Here is a 13,927-nt window from a genome sequence, read left to right as displayed (position 1 = left end):
TTCTAGAAGCTCTGTGGCAATAAAGCTTTACACTGAGCCTGAAGATCCGTGGCCAGGACCACAAAGCAAGCTTAACAGATAGCCCAGAACAGCAACAACGACAAAACCCCACCTGAGTTTGTAGCAAATGGTATCTGTTATAAATAGGGTCAGTGCAACAGAAAGGACATCCCAGAATCCTGAAACTGAGGGGAAGGGGACATTCCCAAGCTTGTAAAACATATAATGGTTGGAGTGCTTAGGATAAGTAGTGCAGTGCACTCTAATGGGACTGGATCTGCTCTGACTAAGAGCTTCTTTCTCCCCTTGCCAAAGTTCAATGGTGGAAGTTGTGCTAGAGCAGCAGAAAAACCTTCAGTCAAGTCTGAAAGACGTTGCACTCTTCAGAAGACTGAACCAGCAAAAAGACTTTATGCTGCAGCAATCCCATCATATACTAAACATTCCCTGCCTTCCTCATGCAGTAGGTCTGGATACTGGTAAGGACTGTGCTTTCTGTTTTCCTTTACAGCAAGTTCCATAAAACTCTAATTTCAGTCCTCTTTGAGGACAGGAAGGTGCACTTTGCATTGATGGGAGAGGACCAGTCAGTTCAACTCAAGACAATGTTGCCTCCCCACAGAGTTAATACCTGTGGATCACTATTCTGTAACCTCTTGCTGAAAATAAATGGTAGACGCCTTCATAGGTTCCGGTGCAAACTGTCCCCTCAATCAGGAACTGGGAAATCCAGTGCATAAGGGATAGCCCCTTTAATGTGGGGGCTTTGCATTATGTTTGCCTCTTACAGTTTGGATCTAGGAGCAGACTGGAGCAAGACCCTCATGTCTAGCAGTGCTTTCTCAAGGTAATGTGCCATGCGGGCTGCGTTTGTGTCAGCACAGCTGTTGAATGCAGAAATTGCAAAGTTGATATGTTCATCCATAGGGTTATAACAGATTCCATAGCCATCTGGAACCACGGGGCCAAAACACATCACACAGTCTGTCTTTGCTGGGACCTGTGGAGACAATGCAATTAAAAACTGAACCAGTCAGAGCCATCACATGCTACCAGCTCTGTCAACAGCAGCAGAAACTGCTGCTTTGGGTGATCTTGGCTTAGGTTATGCTATTCTTTTTGTAGGGTTGAGAGGGACTGTGGCAGCTGTAATCAGATCTTCAACTTTACTGGTAGCAGGCTTAAAATTTCTGGCCCTAAATGGAGATAAGTTGCTAACAGAAGGGAATAAAGGAGAAATGTGGAGAAGAAAGGCAATGAAGAGAGAGAGCATTTCTGTGTTTGCTTTGGATGAGTCCTACCTGGCTGGTGGAGAGGTTGAAGTGCATGGCAATAGCATATGCTGTGTCCATGAACAGTTCAGGTATGCTCACTAGGTCCTCGATGGCTTGAAGCTTCAGGCCTAAGAGGTGGCGGTCTATTGCATTGCCCCTTATTGCCTGGAAGGAAAGAAAGCTACATGAAAGCCTGTTTAGCAGCAAGTGAGCAAAACTACCCTTTTCTCCAGGTTAAAGAGCAGAAGCAGAACACTTCTGAGAATCTCTAAGTGCTTAAAGTTAGGAGGAAACTTGGTCTTGCCTTTAGGACTGTAAGTCTTGCTTGTAAGGACTCTGAAATTAAAACACACCAGTGGAACCAAGCTTAAAGTTCCTGCCTATGGGCTCCCTCTGGTTTAAGAGGTCCTCATGCAGCTTTGGCTTTATCAGTAACAGTGACAGTGAGAACAGAAGCTGTGTTCATATTTGTTTCTCTCTTTCAGGTCAGTCAGAAGAGACACTTAAACCACTAGTTAGGATTCAGTCTGTGGCCTAGAGCATTCTCAGATTGAACTTAGACCTATGATCAGCACTAACAGCCACACTGCTGTGTCAGGAGAGAAAGCTCTTGAGGTCTGATCTTTCACCAGAACCCTCATTTGCTAGATGAAACCCCGAGTCTTGGTGCAGAGACTCACCATATCAGTGTACTCCCTGTGGGCCTGGACAGCTCTCCTCAGCAAGTTGGCTTTCTCCTGGTCCTGAGAACACACAGACCTGTCTGTAAGTTTTTCTGCAGAATGAAAACCTCATTTTGGCTGTTCCTCTCTGATGGAGGCATTTCTTGTGTGAATACATTAAGATACATATATTAAGACATTAGATATACTAGATTTAAATCATTAGGTCTGCATTACTTCATTCTGAATCCACTTCAACCCTCACCGATTTGTCAGGGCTGTCCATTGACTGCACAAACTTCAGGGAGGCCACAGAAGCGGAGCGGATGGTGTCTGTGCGGCCCAGGCGGAACATCCGCAGGGATGCGCTCTCGTAGGTGGCACAGGAATGGCCATACATCCTGGAAGGTGGAGAAGGAATCACAGGAGTGAGTTTGTCCTGGGAGGAACGGCCATGGGAGAAAAGCAGAGGAACTAAGGAAGAAGCGGAAGGCTTTATATGAGTGAATCCCTTTGATAGCTGACTTCTGATGCTTCCTTGCTACAACTGAACAGGCACAGAGGGTAAATCTCACCTATTGTTTGGCAGCTGCCATAAGAGATCTGCTGTTCAGTCCCTATGCATGGGGAAAACACAGGACTTAGGAAGCAGGCCATAGCAGCCTGTGAGAGCCTTGTTTGTGCTGCCTTTATGAAGCTTACATGTTTGATAGTGAAGAGGTGGTGAAGATACCTATTGGTCTTACCTGTAATATGCTAGCTGCAAGGCCAACTGGATAAAACCATCAGGACTTATCTTCTCTGACTTGGGGAAGTCTTTCCCAAATTGATGAAAGACGATGACTTTGATATCCAGGTCTTCGACCAACCTGCAAGGAAAGGAGAGGGTGCTCTTTTGTGTGTTGCTTGTTCTTGTAACAAAGATGGGCATTTGCTTTCACAAGGCTCAGACTGAATGGGCCATCTGGATCTGGACTATGTAGGGACAGAGAGCTTCATCACACACAGATTTGTTCAAGCAGCACGATGGAGATGAGGTGGTTTTGGCCACTGCTGAAAATCTTCACCAGGTTAGATGGGCTTCTGTGTGTGTGTTCATGCTCCAGTATCCCTAGTTAAACCCAGTAAAGCCTTCCTCTTTCTCAGTAAATGAGATGGATCAGTAATTGCTCCTTTCCAGCACCTCTGACTTTACTCCTAGCTTGTGGCTTTAGTGTCCTTTTCAGATAGGTTCAGTGCTGCTGACTCAAGAAGTCACTGGGAAAAGTCACTGGGAAAAATCCCTGGCTGCAGTGGGGATTGAGTGACTGCCTCATTTAAACCACTGACATGTTCATAAGGGGAACGTGAATGACTCCTTCAGTCGCTCACCAGACTTCTCCATTGCTTTGTACTTACATGTTGAGGTCCTGCTTTGCCTTCTCTATGTCATTCTTGATTTCTGGGGTGATGTTAAACCGCAGCTTTTTGGGCATTGGCAAAGGAGTCGTGGGTGATTTTACCAGCTTGGTTTTTTTCCTGCAGAGAGAAATGGGTGTGCTGAACCAGACCCTTAACATGAGGCTCCACTAAGCACACCTGGACCTGGGTAGAAATGCAGAGATCTCTGCTAGCACCTTGTGATAATAGTTACAGGCTGCAAAATTCCTCATGGTGCCATTATAGTGGTTTTTTGGAGGGTGTGAATGAAACTTCTGTGCCTTCTGCCCAAAAGAAACACCTCTCCCAGGTGAAAGTCCTGGTCACTCTGCCATTCCTGAGTGTGGAAGCAGCAGCAAAACTTACCAGAGCAGCCTGGCCACTTGTTTCTCATCACAGACACAAGAACTGCACTACCTGATGAGCAACCGTTACCCTTCCTCCAGAACAAGTTCCTAGGGGTGGGCTGTGAAGAGGTACGTTCTTGGGGAGTAGGTGGTTTTAAGCCACCTCCAATGCTAGGGTAAAGTAGAGGAGGCAGGACTTACGTGTATTCCACAATGTGATCCAGAAGAGCAACTATGGGGGGGCCTTCTGCTGGAGCATGCTCATATACAAGACCACAGGAGCCATCTTCAGCAATGATGAACTAAGAGAGGCATGAGAGGACAGTGTTGAGGACAGGCATGCAGTGTGTGAAGCAGGAGCTGACTTACTCTCACTTTTCAATTAGCTGGAACATCTAAGCTTTATCCCATCAATGAAGACTCCCAAATAGGAACAAAATAGCTGAGAATATTACAGAGTTGAACAGATAGGAAAAGGATCTTTAAAAGTCTTGATCTTTGATCAAGATGTAAAGAAGGATCTTTAAAGAGTCTTGAACATTGCTGCTATCCACAAGCCAGGATACACCAATTAATGAAGGGTAAGCTTGAATAGCAGCTGCTGTTCAAGACTCTTGACAAGACTGAGTGGAGAAGAGATCAGAGGGATGCTGTGGGATGGCAGCTTGTGTTGGAAATAAAACAAAATGCCATTGGGCAGCTTCTGGCAGAAAGAGGAGAAGTGACAAGCCTCGAGGAGATCCAAGGCACAGCCCTCCCTACGCTGGGGCTGCCTCCAAGCAGACGAGGCATTGTTCACCGCAGGCAGAACATTGATTTACAAGGAACACAAAGAACTGCTGCACTGAGTAAGCGTGGGCAGAGGCAGCAAAAGAAACAAAAGTTCCTGAGGCAGAATGAGTGCTTGTGGTGACTGCAAGGGAAAACCGTAGGATCTCCTGCTGTCAGCCACCACACCTCGTCTCCCCTATGAGATACACTCTTGGTAGGAGAACTCTCCTGCAAAAGGTTTCTAGGATTTCTTGGACCTTTGTAGCCTCAGGAAGCAGCAGCTCCTCCCAACCACATCATCAGCATCTTTAGAGCATCAGCACTTACTTGGATGGTTTTGTCGAACCATCGGTTCCCACTGTTGAAGCGACTGCCTCCTCCATGCAGCATCTGAGCGGCCACGGAGCTCTTGTAGGTGTCATCAGACACCCGTGGCATAGGTGCATCCAGGCAGATAGTGCAAATGCTCTTCTCAATCGCACGCACGGATTCCTTGTTGGTCTTATCTGGGGGAGAAATGAACAGCACATGAGGAAAGGGAGTGGGAAAACATTGGAGGGAGGTTGAAATTTGAAAGAGGAGGTTTGAAGGCCCCACTGGTGGATTCCCATTGTACCTCAATGCAATACTGGTTGCCTAGGGGTGTATAGTTACTAATACTCTAGCCAGCTGGGTTGTTATAAATGTGAGTGTGCTGCATTCACCCTCCTGTTCTTACATTTCTCACATCCCACCCATTTGCAAGGTGACAAACTCTGGGATTTCAGGTCCCAGACTTCACCTGTGTACCTTCCAAACCAAAAATACCCATACTTTGCAATGAAATCACATTGCTGCTTTGGGGTGAAAAGCTCCTTATCTGTCCAGAACAAGCTTCCAAAGGAGAGAATGGAGCAGAGCACAGCGAGGTTGGTAGTTCACGTTAGGGGCTTGCATGTTAGGGGCTCCACAGACCTTTCAGAAGGTTGTTGTAGGCTTTTGCCCAGCTGTTTCGGTGGTTGGTGGTGAGGATCCCAACAGGTTCTTTGTTTGTTTGGAGGGAGGTGTTCCATATCTTCTCCAGCTGAACGAAGATCTGGTCAGTGGTAAGGGGACTTCCATCACTGTTGTAAACATCCAGCTCAAAGAACTGAAGGGAAGAAGAGCAGACAAGGACAGAGACAGAACGTGAGAGATGATCTTCATTGCCCAGCCTGTTTGAGAAGGTAAGACCTGACCTAAGAACTCTGCTTGTAACCAGACCTTTGAAAGGATGCTCAGAACTGAGAGACCCAAGTCCAGCCTCCCTTACAGGCTATAAATACAGTCCAGGTTTTAAGCAGCTCAGAAGCCATGGTAATAAGGGTTGAAACGTGAGCAGTTTCTGTTTCTGAGACTCAGCTGTCGTGGTAGGGTCTGTTATTCAATTTGCACTTCCCGTTTCCAGTTCCAGACATGGTCTCTAAACTTTGAGAGACAGGAATTGCAGGGACAGGAGCTAGGAAGAGAGTGGTTTTCTGCCTCATAGTCTGTTGTTCACACATGGCAATCCCAGCTGTTGACCAAACAGGATAAATCCCTGGTGAGGCAAACCTTGCTGTTCCCTTTCCTCTGGACCACCCCTAGCAGAAAGGGACATCTGCCTCTTAACACCCCTCAAGAGCTTGCCATACCTGGAAGTTGTGAACCACTGTGATGTGTCTGGACTGGCTCTTGCCTTTGGCGTAGTTGACGATGCTGTCCCGCTTGGGCCCAGGTATGCGGCAGGATGAGAGGATATGGTAGTACTGGTTCATGCAGAGGGGCTTCCCACCCATGTAGTCCACTGGAAGGGTCTCACTGGAGACACAGCAAGGTAAGGAGGACGGGAGGGAGGGAAAAGAGATCAGTCAGAAGGTTTGCATTGCCCACACAAGAGAGAACAGGCTCAGCCGTGCAGCTGCTGTCACCTGCTCCAGCAAGACCTAAACGTGTTGGTACTGATGGTATAAAAAGGGGGTGTCATTTCCTGTTCCTCCCAGCTCCCTTACTAGGGGCTAAAATGATGTCTGTTTGCTATCCTTTCATCTCCTCTCTGTAACACCAGAGTAAAAGATCTCTGGACCTGCTACATAGCTTAGCATACACCAGAAAAGAATCCAGGGCAGGAGATACTGGGAGATGTTTTTGTTTCCTGTGAATGGCACAAAGAGGTTTTCGGCTGTAATTCTGCGAGGTGAGTGTCTTAGTGTGACTCATGAACTAGACTGGGACTCAATGGAACACTTCAGCAGTCATATTCCAACTGTCCTTTCCAGTGCTAGCCCTGAGCCTCATCTGAATTTGGATATAAAGGTGTGATGTTGGTAAATGTAGTTTTGGAACATAAATAAGGCATGTTTAGCAGAGTTGGTGATCAGAAAGAAAAAGGGTCAGGAGGAGTAAGTTTCTTTAAAGCTCATCTCATCTGACTGGGAGATGGGACACAAAAGATGAGCAAACCCAAACCGAGAGGAGCAGGTACCGCTGCCTGAGCTGTAACTTGTTCTGTGGGCAGACAGAAGCATGTAGCTGTTCAGAACTGTCAGCCAGGCTCACTTCCCCTAAGCATGTACACGTGCCAATGGAAGTATTAAGGTAAACAGAGAAGGTGAAGAAAGCAAAGTTAAGTTTGCTTTTTTCCAGCTGTGATGTTGGTTGCAGTATCTCATTTCAAACACAGGCTGTCTTCTCTTGCCTTCCTATTTGGAAGGGAGATTTACGGACTAGGTTCAGCTCTGACAGGAACACGAGCAGCCAGGAGGGTCACTGACTCACTTGTCAATCATGGACTTGAAATCCAAGATGCCCTCAATCAGCTTGGCAGCAAACCTGGAAAAATATCAAACATGACAAGTTAAGATTCAAACAGGACATCCGGGGCTAAAGGAGGAGCTGGGAGGGCTGCAGAGCTGCTCCCTGCTCCTTTCACAGCTCGGCCTTTGTGCCAAGCCCCTGCTGTGCCCATCTCTGGTGAGTCGATGCAGCCACTCTGGGGCTGTGGTTCGAGACTGCTGACAGTCCTACCATGTACAGCTTTCTTTACTTTATCTTGCTGTATAACCAAGGAACTCTGGACAACTTGCAAGAACTCAGGGTTCAGTCCAGATGCATGACCCTTTCACAGCAGCATTTTTTACTGATGTGTTGTGATTTTATCCTAATTCTGAGTCTTAGCATTAAAATAGCACCAAGAAAAGGGGATTTCTGCCCTTCCCTGGCCAGGGGCCACCTCTATGTTTCAAACCAAGACACAGCTGTATCTCCCTGCATCCAAAACTCACCACTGCTGACTTAGTTCCTGCTTGATAAATGTTCTGCTGCTAATGCCCCTCTTAAGAGCACTCCTATGGCATTGTGGGGTCTGAAACAAACGCAGGCATGCTGCCACTGAGGGGTTGTGCTCACCAGGATCCACATAAACACAGCAGGGAGGGAGGCTGGGACAGGCCACATCAAACTGACAGGTTGGCCTATTCTGACCCAAGAGCTCTCACCCACACATAGGAGGCAGGAGGTCACTGTGACAAGAGGTTGCAATCAGCTGAACTTCAAGGCTTTAAAGTGGTGCAAGCATTTGGCATTTGCAGGCAGTGTTGTGTAGGTTTGCTCAGCCTACTCATCCCTTGTAAAGATCAAAGGATGCAACTCCAAGAATGTGAGGGCTGTTAAGTCATCCTGCAAGAGAGTTTCCCAATTTCCCAGCTCTATTGCCAATCCTGAGGCACTAAAACAGCTGGGAAACACCAGTGAGAGAGCTTGTGATCCCTCCCAGACAGCAAGCAGCTGGGAGAGAGGCAGGGATTGAAGGGCAGATGGGGCAGAAGCGAACTGACTTGATTTTAGCCAGCAGTGTGGCCAGGTTGAGGAATGGATAACTCTGCTTTCTACACTTGTCTTCTGGTTTCTGCAGCTTCAGTCGCAAGCTCTCAAACTTCTCCCTGCAGCTGCAAACCATACAAACATGCATGTAGGTCGTGTTTTACATAGGAGCCCAGAATCTTATGCAGCTGCTCAGTTCCACTGGTTGGGGCACTGTTACTGCTCCAGATCTAATCTTCTGCTTGGGTAAGTTAAGAGTAATATGAGCGAGAGCTTTCAAAGATGTTTGCTCCTGCACTGTTCCTGTAAGGCACCTCTCAGGTGTAGCCAAGGAAGTAGAAGGGAGGATTTGTTCTCAGCCTCACTGCTCCTCTTTTGATCTGCAGAGCAGTGATGACTGGTAACTGTGGCAAAGGTAAAGCTGCATAAAGGTCAGTGCTAAAGTTTTGCAGATGGGTTTAACACTTGTCATGGTGGTTAAAAATCAAAGGGAGGATACAGGGAAGAGAGGATATAGCAGGGTTTGACTGCAAGGGAAAGCTCCAAGTGGAGGGGCTGCTCAGTGTTACGTTTCCCAAACCACAAATCACAAGTGAAACAGCACAATGGGGCAGTGCTCTGCAGGAACAGGCTGAATGACAGTCCCTGCAGAGGCTCCCTCATCCCATCAACTAACAAACTCCAGAGGCATTCCTGGTTGGTCTCCCTTACGTGCCTGGGATACTTTTTCATGCCTTTAACTGCACACACAACCTTAGTGCCTCTTAGTCTTCAGTGTGTGAGATAATCCTGACAATGCCTCCAGGCTGTGATTTGTCCATCTCGCAACCAATTTCTGTGCTAGAGCAAAGACTGATAGATAGGTTTTTAGTCCCTGTTTAGTACCTGAACCACTGGGCTCTGATTTCCCCCCCTTGACAAAATACTTAGTCTGGTGCAACCAGGAGCTTCCTTATCTGTACAGCCCTCTTGCACAGCACAGCCAGCTATCAAGCTTGGGGACCACATGATGATTACTCTCTTTTCCAGTCAGCCTAAATACCCTCCTCCCTGTCCAGCAGAGACAGCTCATCCCATCTGAAACCTAGGGGGAAGCAGAAAAGGACTTTACCTGAGCTGACCTTGTCGATCCACAAAATCTTGCTTGGGTAAAACCACGCCTGGGCTGGAGTGGACCACAACGGGCAGGCGGTACTCCAGGTAAGCTGTCTTCAGCCACCAGTCTGAGAGCTGGGATGGAGAAAGGAGACATGGAGGTCTGACCCAAGCCTGGCTGAATGGTCTCGGCATCCTGCCCCCACTTTGCAAACAAGCTGTTTGGGTTCTATGCTTTGCACATGGAAGGGTAGAGAGGGGTTTGAATAAGGAGGTGGTGGTTCTTGGTGCAGAGCTGGAGCAAAGGCTTTTCTTCAACATCTTGGGGCTGCTGTGTGGTGCTAACAGAAGCCACAGACAGGGTCAGTGACTGCCTGTTGTGCCATAAATCTCTCTGCTCACCCAAGTGCTGGTGAGGAGCTTGCACAGCTCAGCAGCAGAAGGTGATGCCACAAAAACCGAGGTGCAGGTGTGGGTAACACCCTCCCCAACCAGAGCCTGGGGCCTGACCTACCCAGTTCTCTGTTTTCTTGGCTCTTCTCTCCAGGCCTTTCTGCAGCCTCTCCCCGACACCTCCTGGTTTGCAGAACTCAGCCACCAGCTCCTGCGTGTGGTTCAGCTCCTCCTCGCTGATGATGGGCTGCAGAGCCAGCAGGTACCGGTCCAGTGTCTGCTGCAGCGGCGGCACTGGGAGATGGGGCAGCGCTTCCTGATGGACATGGAATCTGCCTGGGATCTTGCCTACAGCTGTTGGCTTCAGCAGGCCGCAAGGCCTGGCCTGCAGAGCACAGAGCAAATGTCAAGACAAAACTTCCCCCTCCAGCAAATAAGCTGGAGCTGGGGGTATCCAGCCCAGCCTCTCTGAAGCACAAGGATGTCTCTGCACATGAAGCAGAGCACATAAAGTGCAAAAGCAAGCACAGGTCTACTGACTGTGTGCTACAGATGGTTGTAGGCCATCCAGAAAAGCTGCAAAAGGGAAACTTGATCTCCCAAGATACTGATTCTCAGGTCATCAGAGGAAATGCTGCCAAAATAATGATATATCTCCCACTCCCGGGCACCTTTCCAGCTGTGAGCCTCCATACATTCGACAAGTCAAACCCTTCCATGCCATGGTGATTGGAAAGAGTAAATTACAGAAGAAATACTCATATTACTGTCAGAAATGGTTCCATTCCTCCTTACAGCAGCCTAAGGCTAGATAGAAAGTTAAGCAGAACCCATGTGCCAAATCAAACTACCCACTGGGCTCTGAGGAGGCAGAATGCAAGTAACTTTGGGGGAGGATTAAAATGCCTCCTCCCTGACTGGCCAGGGATCATACATCCCAGTGATGGTCAGGGAAGGACTGGCTGTAATGTGTAGGCCTTGGGGCAATGTTCCTTTATGCTCATGAACCTCCCAGTTACTGGAGGACCCAGCTATATCCAGAGAATGGCTATCCAGTTGTACCAGTGTGGAACTGGCCAGATTCCAGGAGCTTTTGGAGAGGGAACAGGGGGGAAACTGTCTCCTGAAGTCCGAAGCCTTAGAAACCACCATACCATTTACCTGGTGGAGAAGTGGAATGGAGCAAACCCGGCTGCTAACCAGGAAATGAGCTTGCTGGTTTTCCCTCAAAAGAATACCAATGTGTGAAGCTCATCTTCAGCATGAAGATGTTTAAATTGTACTTTAAAGGTTTTCAGTTCCCTCTGCTCCTCCCCCTCTATTTGATGCACTGAACCGGACAGTCTCCAACAGGACTCTGGACTTTGCACTGTCAGTGCACTGCAACGCAATGGAGGATGCAAAGCCAGTAAGAACATTCCCTTTGATTTCCAAGGCAATGAGAAGATAGCTGTCCCCCCACCTCCTCCCAGCACAGAGAAGAAGAAAGGAGCTAAATCTACAAGGTGACAAAGCCTCTGCGTGGTACTGAGACCCCAGAACTATGAGATTTGAGGTCTGCAGAAGGTATGTTAAGAACAAGAGAAGGGGGAATTGCTGAAGCATGAAAGCAGAGCTGGGCTGGGAAGAAATAAAGGGTGTTAATGCTGGCAGTGTGGGCATACCGTACCTCCTCTGCTTGCTGCTGCTTCCTATCCATGGCTGGTAGGCCAGAAAAGACCGTAAAGCTCTCTCTCTGCCTGTCTCGGTTTCCTCTTCCACCTGACAATGTGGTGCCCGTGCAGGGCGTCACCTCATTAGTGAACTGCCACGTGGCTGCTCTGATCAGAGGGCTCGAGGCCAGGCCCAGCACAGGTCAGGGGTAATCAGACCATCAGCGTGCATCAGCTGCCACCAAGGCGCCTCTCTGAGGAACCCTCCCGTGGCCACCAACCATCAGCCCTGCACTGCCCCATTGGTGCTTCCTCACTAGAGCCTCTTGCTCTGGGTCTGCAGCCATGGCAGAAGTGAAGGCGCTGGGGATGGTGTTCCCTCAGCCTTTTCATGGCTGGTGTGAGAGAACCCTGAGTATCAGGCAGGAGAGACCCCAGTCTGTGTCTTGGAAGCATGTGCTACTGTGGGCTGCTGCTGGATGGGATGAGCAACTTAGGGCCATTGCTCAGGCAAAGGTGGCTGGAGGGTGTCAGAGGAGGGCAGCTCTCCATAAGGAACCAGGTATGAGCCACCAGCTCTGTAGGTGTGTAGGATTAGTTGGACATGGGAACACATTCACCCTGGGGCAAAAGGCAGTGTCCTAACCACCCTCGTGCCTCATGCATGGCCATTATTGCAAGAGGAGGCTTTGGGCAGTTCTGCATTGTCATCCCTTAGAATAAAATAGGAATCTCCCCAGCAGGGCAGCATGAGAAATGTGCAGTCATGAGGAATATCACCCCCTCCTTTGTGGGGTAGACAAGCTTAGTCTTAAGATCAAGATGATGATACCTAAGGTCAAGTATGATGGTTCCAAACAATTTTGGGATTTTTCGTGTTACCAAAGGGAAAACCTAAACCAAATAATGGTTAAAACGTGGGGCACATTTGTACCTTTTCTCTTTTACATTCTCTGTTTGGTTGGTTTGATGTGAAACTCAAGTGTTTGGTGGGAAGAGGCACAGGGATAGCAGCTGGCAGCAAATACTCCCTCTCCCCACAAGCAGCAGGGAAACCAACACCAGCAGACAGCGGGGTGCGCAGGCAGGGGCAGGGCAGCCTGTGGGCTGGCATTGCTCCCCAGCCACGTTCCAACACAGCCATGACCTTTTCCAGCTGGTGGGAAGTGCACCTACAGCCTGTGGCTGGGGGCAGTGCCTGATTCCCAGCATGGCTACAATACCTGGTGTCCGATGGCAGAGGCTTGTCTCTTTATGTCTAAGTTAGAAGCTAAACAACCCTCTAGCCCAGAGCCAACCAGCCCCTTGGGAAGTGTTCCCAGGAGCACATCCATTCACGTAGCTGCTGTCATCCTGCTTTGCCTTCTCCTCCCTGGGATCCATCAGTGCAATAAACAGTTCCTTTAGGAGTGGGGCTGACAGCTCTGCTGTATGTGTAGCCTTCCTCTTGCAGGGAAAGTTGTGTTTTAAAGGCAAAGCTTGCAGCTACACATGGTGGCTCCTTGGGCCGACCAGCACTCACCTTCCCTGCCATCACCCAGCCCCATGCCCTCCATCTCTGGTGACCAAGCTCCTGAAGAGCCTCAAGTGTCCCTCCTGCCCCCGGATAAGCAGTACTCTCATGGCTCCCTTTGCACGCTCCTCACAACTGAGATCCTCGGAGCAGAAGGCCTCAGCCTCCATCCATACAGCCCTGCCATGGTTCTCCTCCAGGCTGAGGGTGCAGGACCGGACCCTGACAGCACCAACGTGGTTGTGCTGGGGTGAACTCTGGAGAGCTGCGGAGCCACCTCCTCCCTCATGGAATCAACCAGGTTGGAAAAGCCCTTTAAGCTCACCCAGTCCAACCATTGCCCAGCACTGCTAAGGCCACCACTAACCCATAGCACTGAGGCCTCGTCTCCACGGTGTGTGCACACTTGCAGGGCCGGTGCCTGCAGCCCTGCCCTGGGCAGCCTGTTCCAATGCCTGAGCACCCTCTGGGGCAGGAACTGTTCCTCAGCTCCATCTAAACCTGCCCTGGTGCAGCTTGAGGCCCTTTCCTCTTGTCCCATCCCTTGTTCCTTGGGAGCACAGACCGACCCCAGCTCACCACCCCGCGGAACCGGCCTGGGCCACCGTGCGGGGGGGACGCAGCCCCGGCTCTGCTGTCCGCCCGCTGCCCGCACAGGGAAGCCCCCAACCGCAGCCAGCCCCTTCCTTCCCGGTGCGGGTGGCGCAGCCCGGCCGCCATCTCCCCCCCCAATCCCGGAGCACCCAGAGTTCCCCATCCCGCGGTGTCCCCGCACTCACCGCAGCCTTCGCCACCCGAGCCAGCATAGCTGCCTGCCGCCCGCAGCAAGGACACCGGCAACACCGGGCGCCCCCGCCCCGCTCGGCCGCCAAGGGGCGGGGCCGACCCGCCGCTATCTTGGAGCGGGGCGAAGCCTGCGCCGCCATCTTTGTGAAGGGCACGATCCCACAGTGAAGGGGGGGAGCGCTGCTGCGTGTCGGGG

The 13,927-nt window shown here is 49.9% G+C and overlaps 1 protein-coding gene across 3 annotated transcripts; it reads right to left on the bottom strand.

Annotated features, from left to right (window-relative positions):
* Nucleotides 1-452: 452 nt before the first annotated feature.
* On the bottom strand, nt 453-13,893 carry CRAT (carnitine O-acetyltransferase). Of its 3 annotated transcripts, XM_061352797.1 has the most exons (17): nt 13,755-13,871; nt 13,122-13,146; nt 12,793-12,804; nt 11,450-11,550; nt 9,902-10,165; nt 9,404-9,522; nt 7,249-7,302; nt 6,126-6,291; nt 5,428-5,602; nt 4,801-4,979; nt 3,904-4,004; nt 3,335-3,454; nt 2,683-2,805; nt 2,202-2,337; nt 1,955-2,017; nt 1,302-1,439; nt 453-1,000 (listed from the first exon to the last, which is right to left on the bottom strand). In XM_061352797.1, exons 1-17 carry the CDS (start codon nt 13,869-13,871, stop codon nt 785-787), a joined length of 2,109 nt encoding a protein of 702 aa, XP_061208781.1. In that variant the 3' UTR covers nt 453-784. The 3 variants fall into 3 exon arrangements, with proteins under 3 accessions (XP_061208781.1, XP_061208779.1, XP_061208780.1); XM_061352795.1 differs by lacking the exons at nt 11,450-11,550; nt 12,793-12,804; nt 13,122-13,146 and having other exon boundaries at nt 13,725-13,893; XM_061352796.1 differs by lacking the exons at nt 12,793-12,804; nt 13,122-13,146; nt 13,755-13,871 and having other exon boundaries at nt 11,450-11,584.
* Nucleotides 13,894-13,927: the final 34 nt, after the last annotated feature.

The sequence above is a fragment of the Neopsephotus bourkii genome, unplaced genomic scaffold (assembly GCF_033783945.1).
Source record: "Neopsephotus bourkii isolate Nb327-2 ecotype Australia unplaced genomic scaffold, CSIRO-AGI_Nbou_v1 NB_659, whole genome shotgun sequence".
Taxonomy (NCBI): Eukaryota; Metazoa; Chordata; class Aves; order Psittaciformes; family Psittacidae; genus Neopsephotus; species Neopsephotus bourkii.
This window is presented reverse-complemented; position numbering and strand designations above follow the sequence as displayed.

What these genes read in the sequence shown, in the direction of transcription:
- CRAT (XM_061352797.1), bottom strand. Translation starts at nt 13,871, where the DNA reads ATGGCGGCGCAGGCTTCGCCCCGCTCCAAGATAGCGGCGGGTCGGCCC. An exon ending in GATCACATTGTGGAATACAC is followed by an intron (nt 3,455 to 3,903) that starts GTAAGTCCTGCC and finishes TTCTCTCTGCAG; the next exon opens with GAAAAAAACCAAGCTGGTAA. An exon ending in TCAACCTCTCCACCAGCCAG is followed by an intron (nt 1,001 to 1,301) that starts GTAGGACTCATC and finishes TTGTCTCCACAG; the next exon opens with GTCCCAGCAAAGACAGACTG.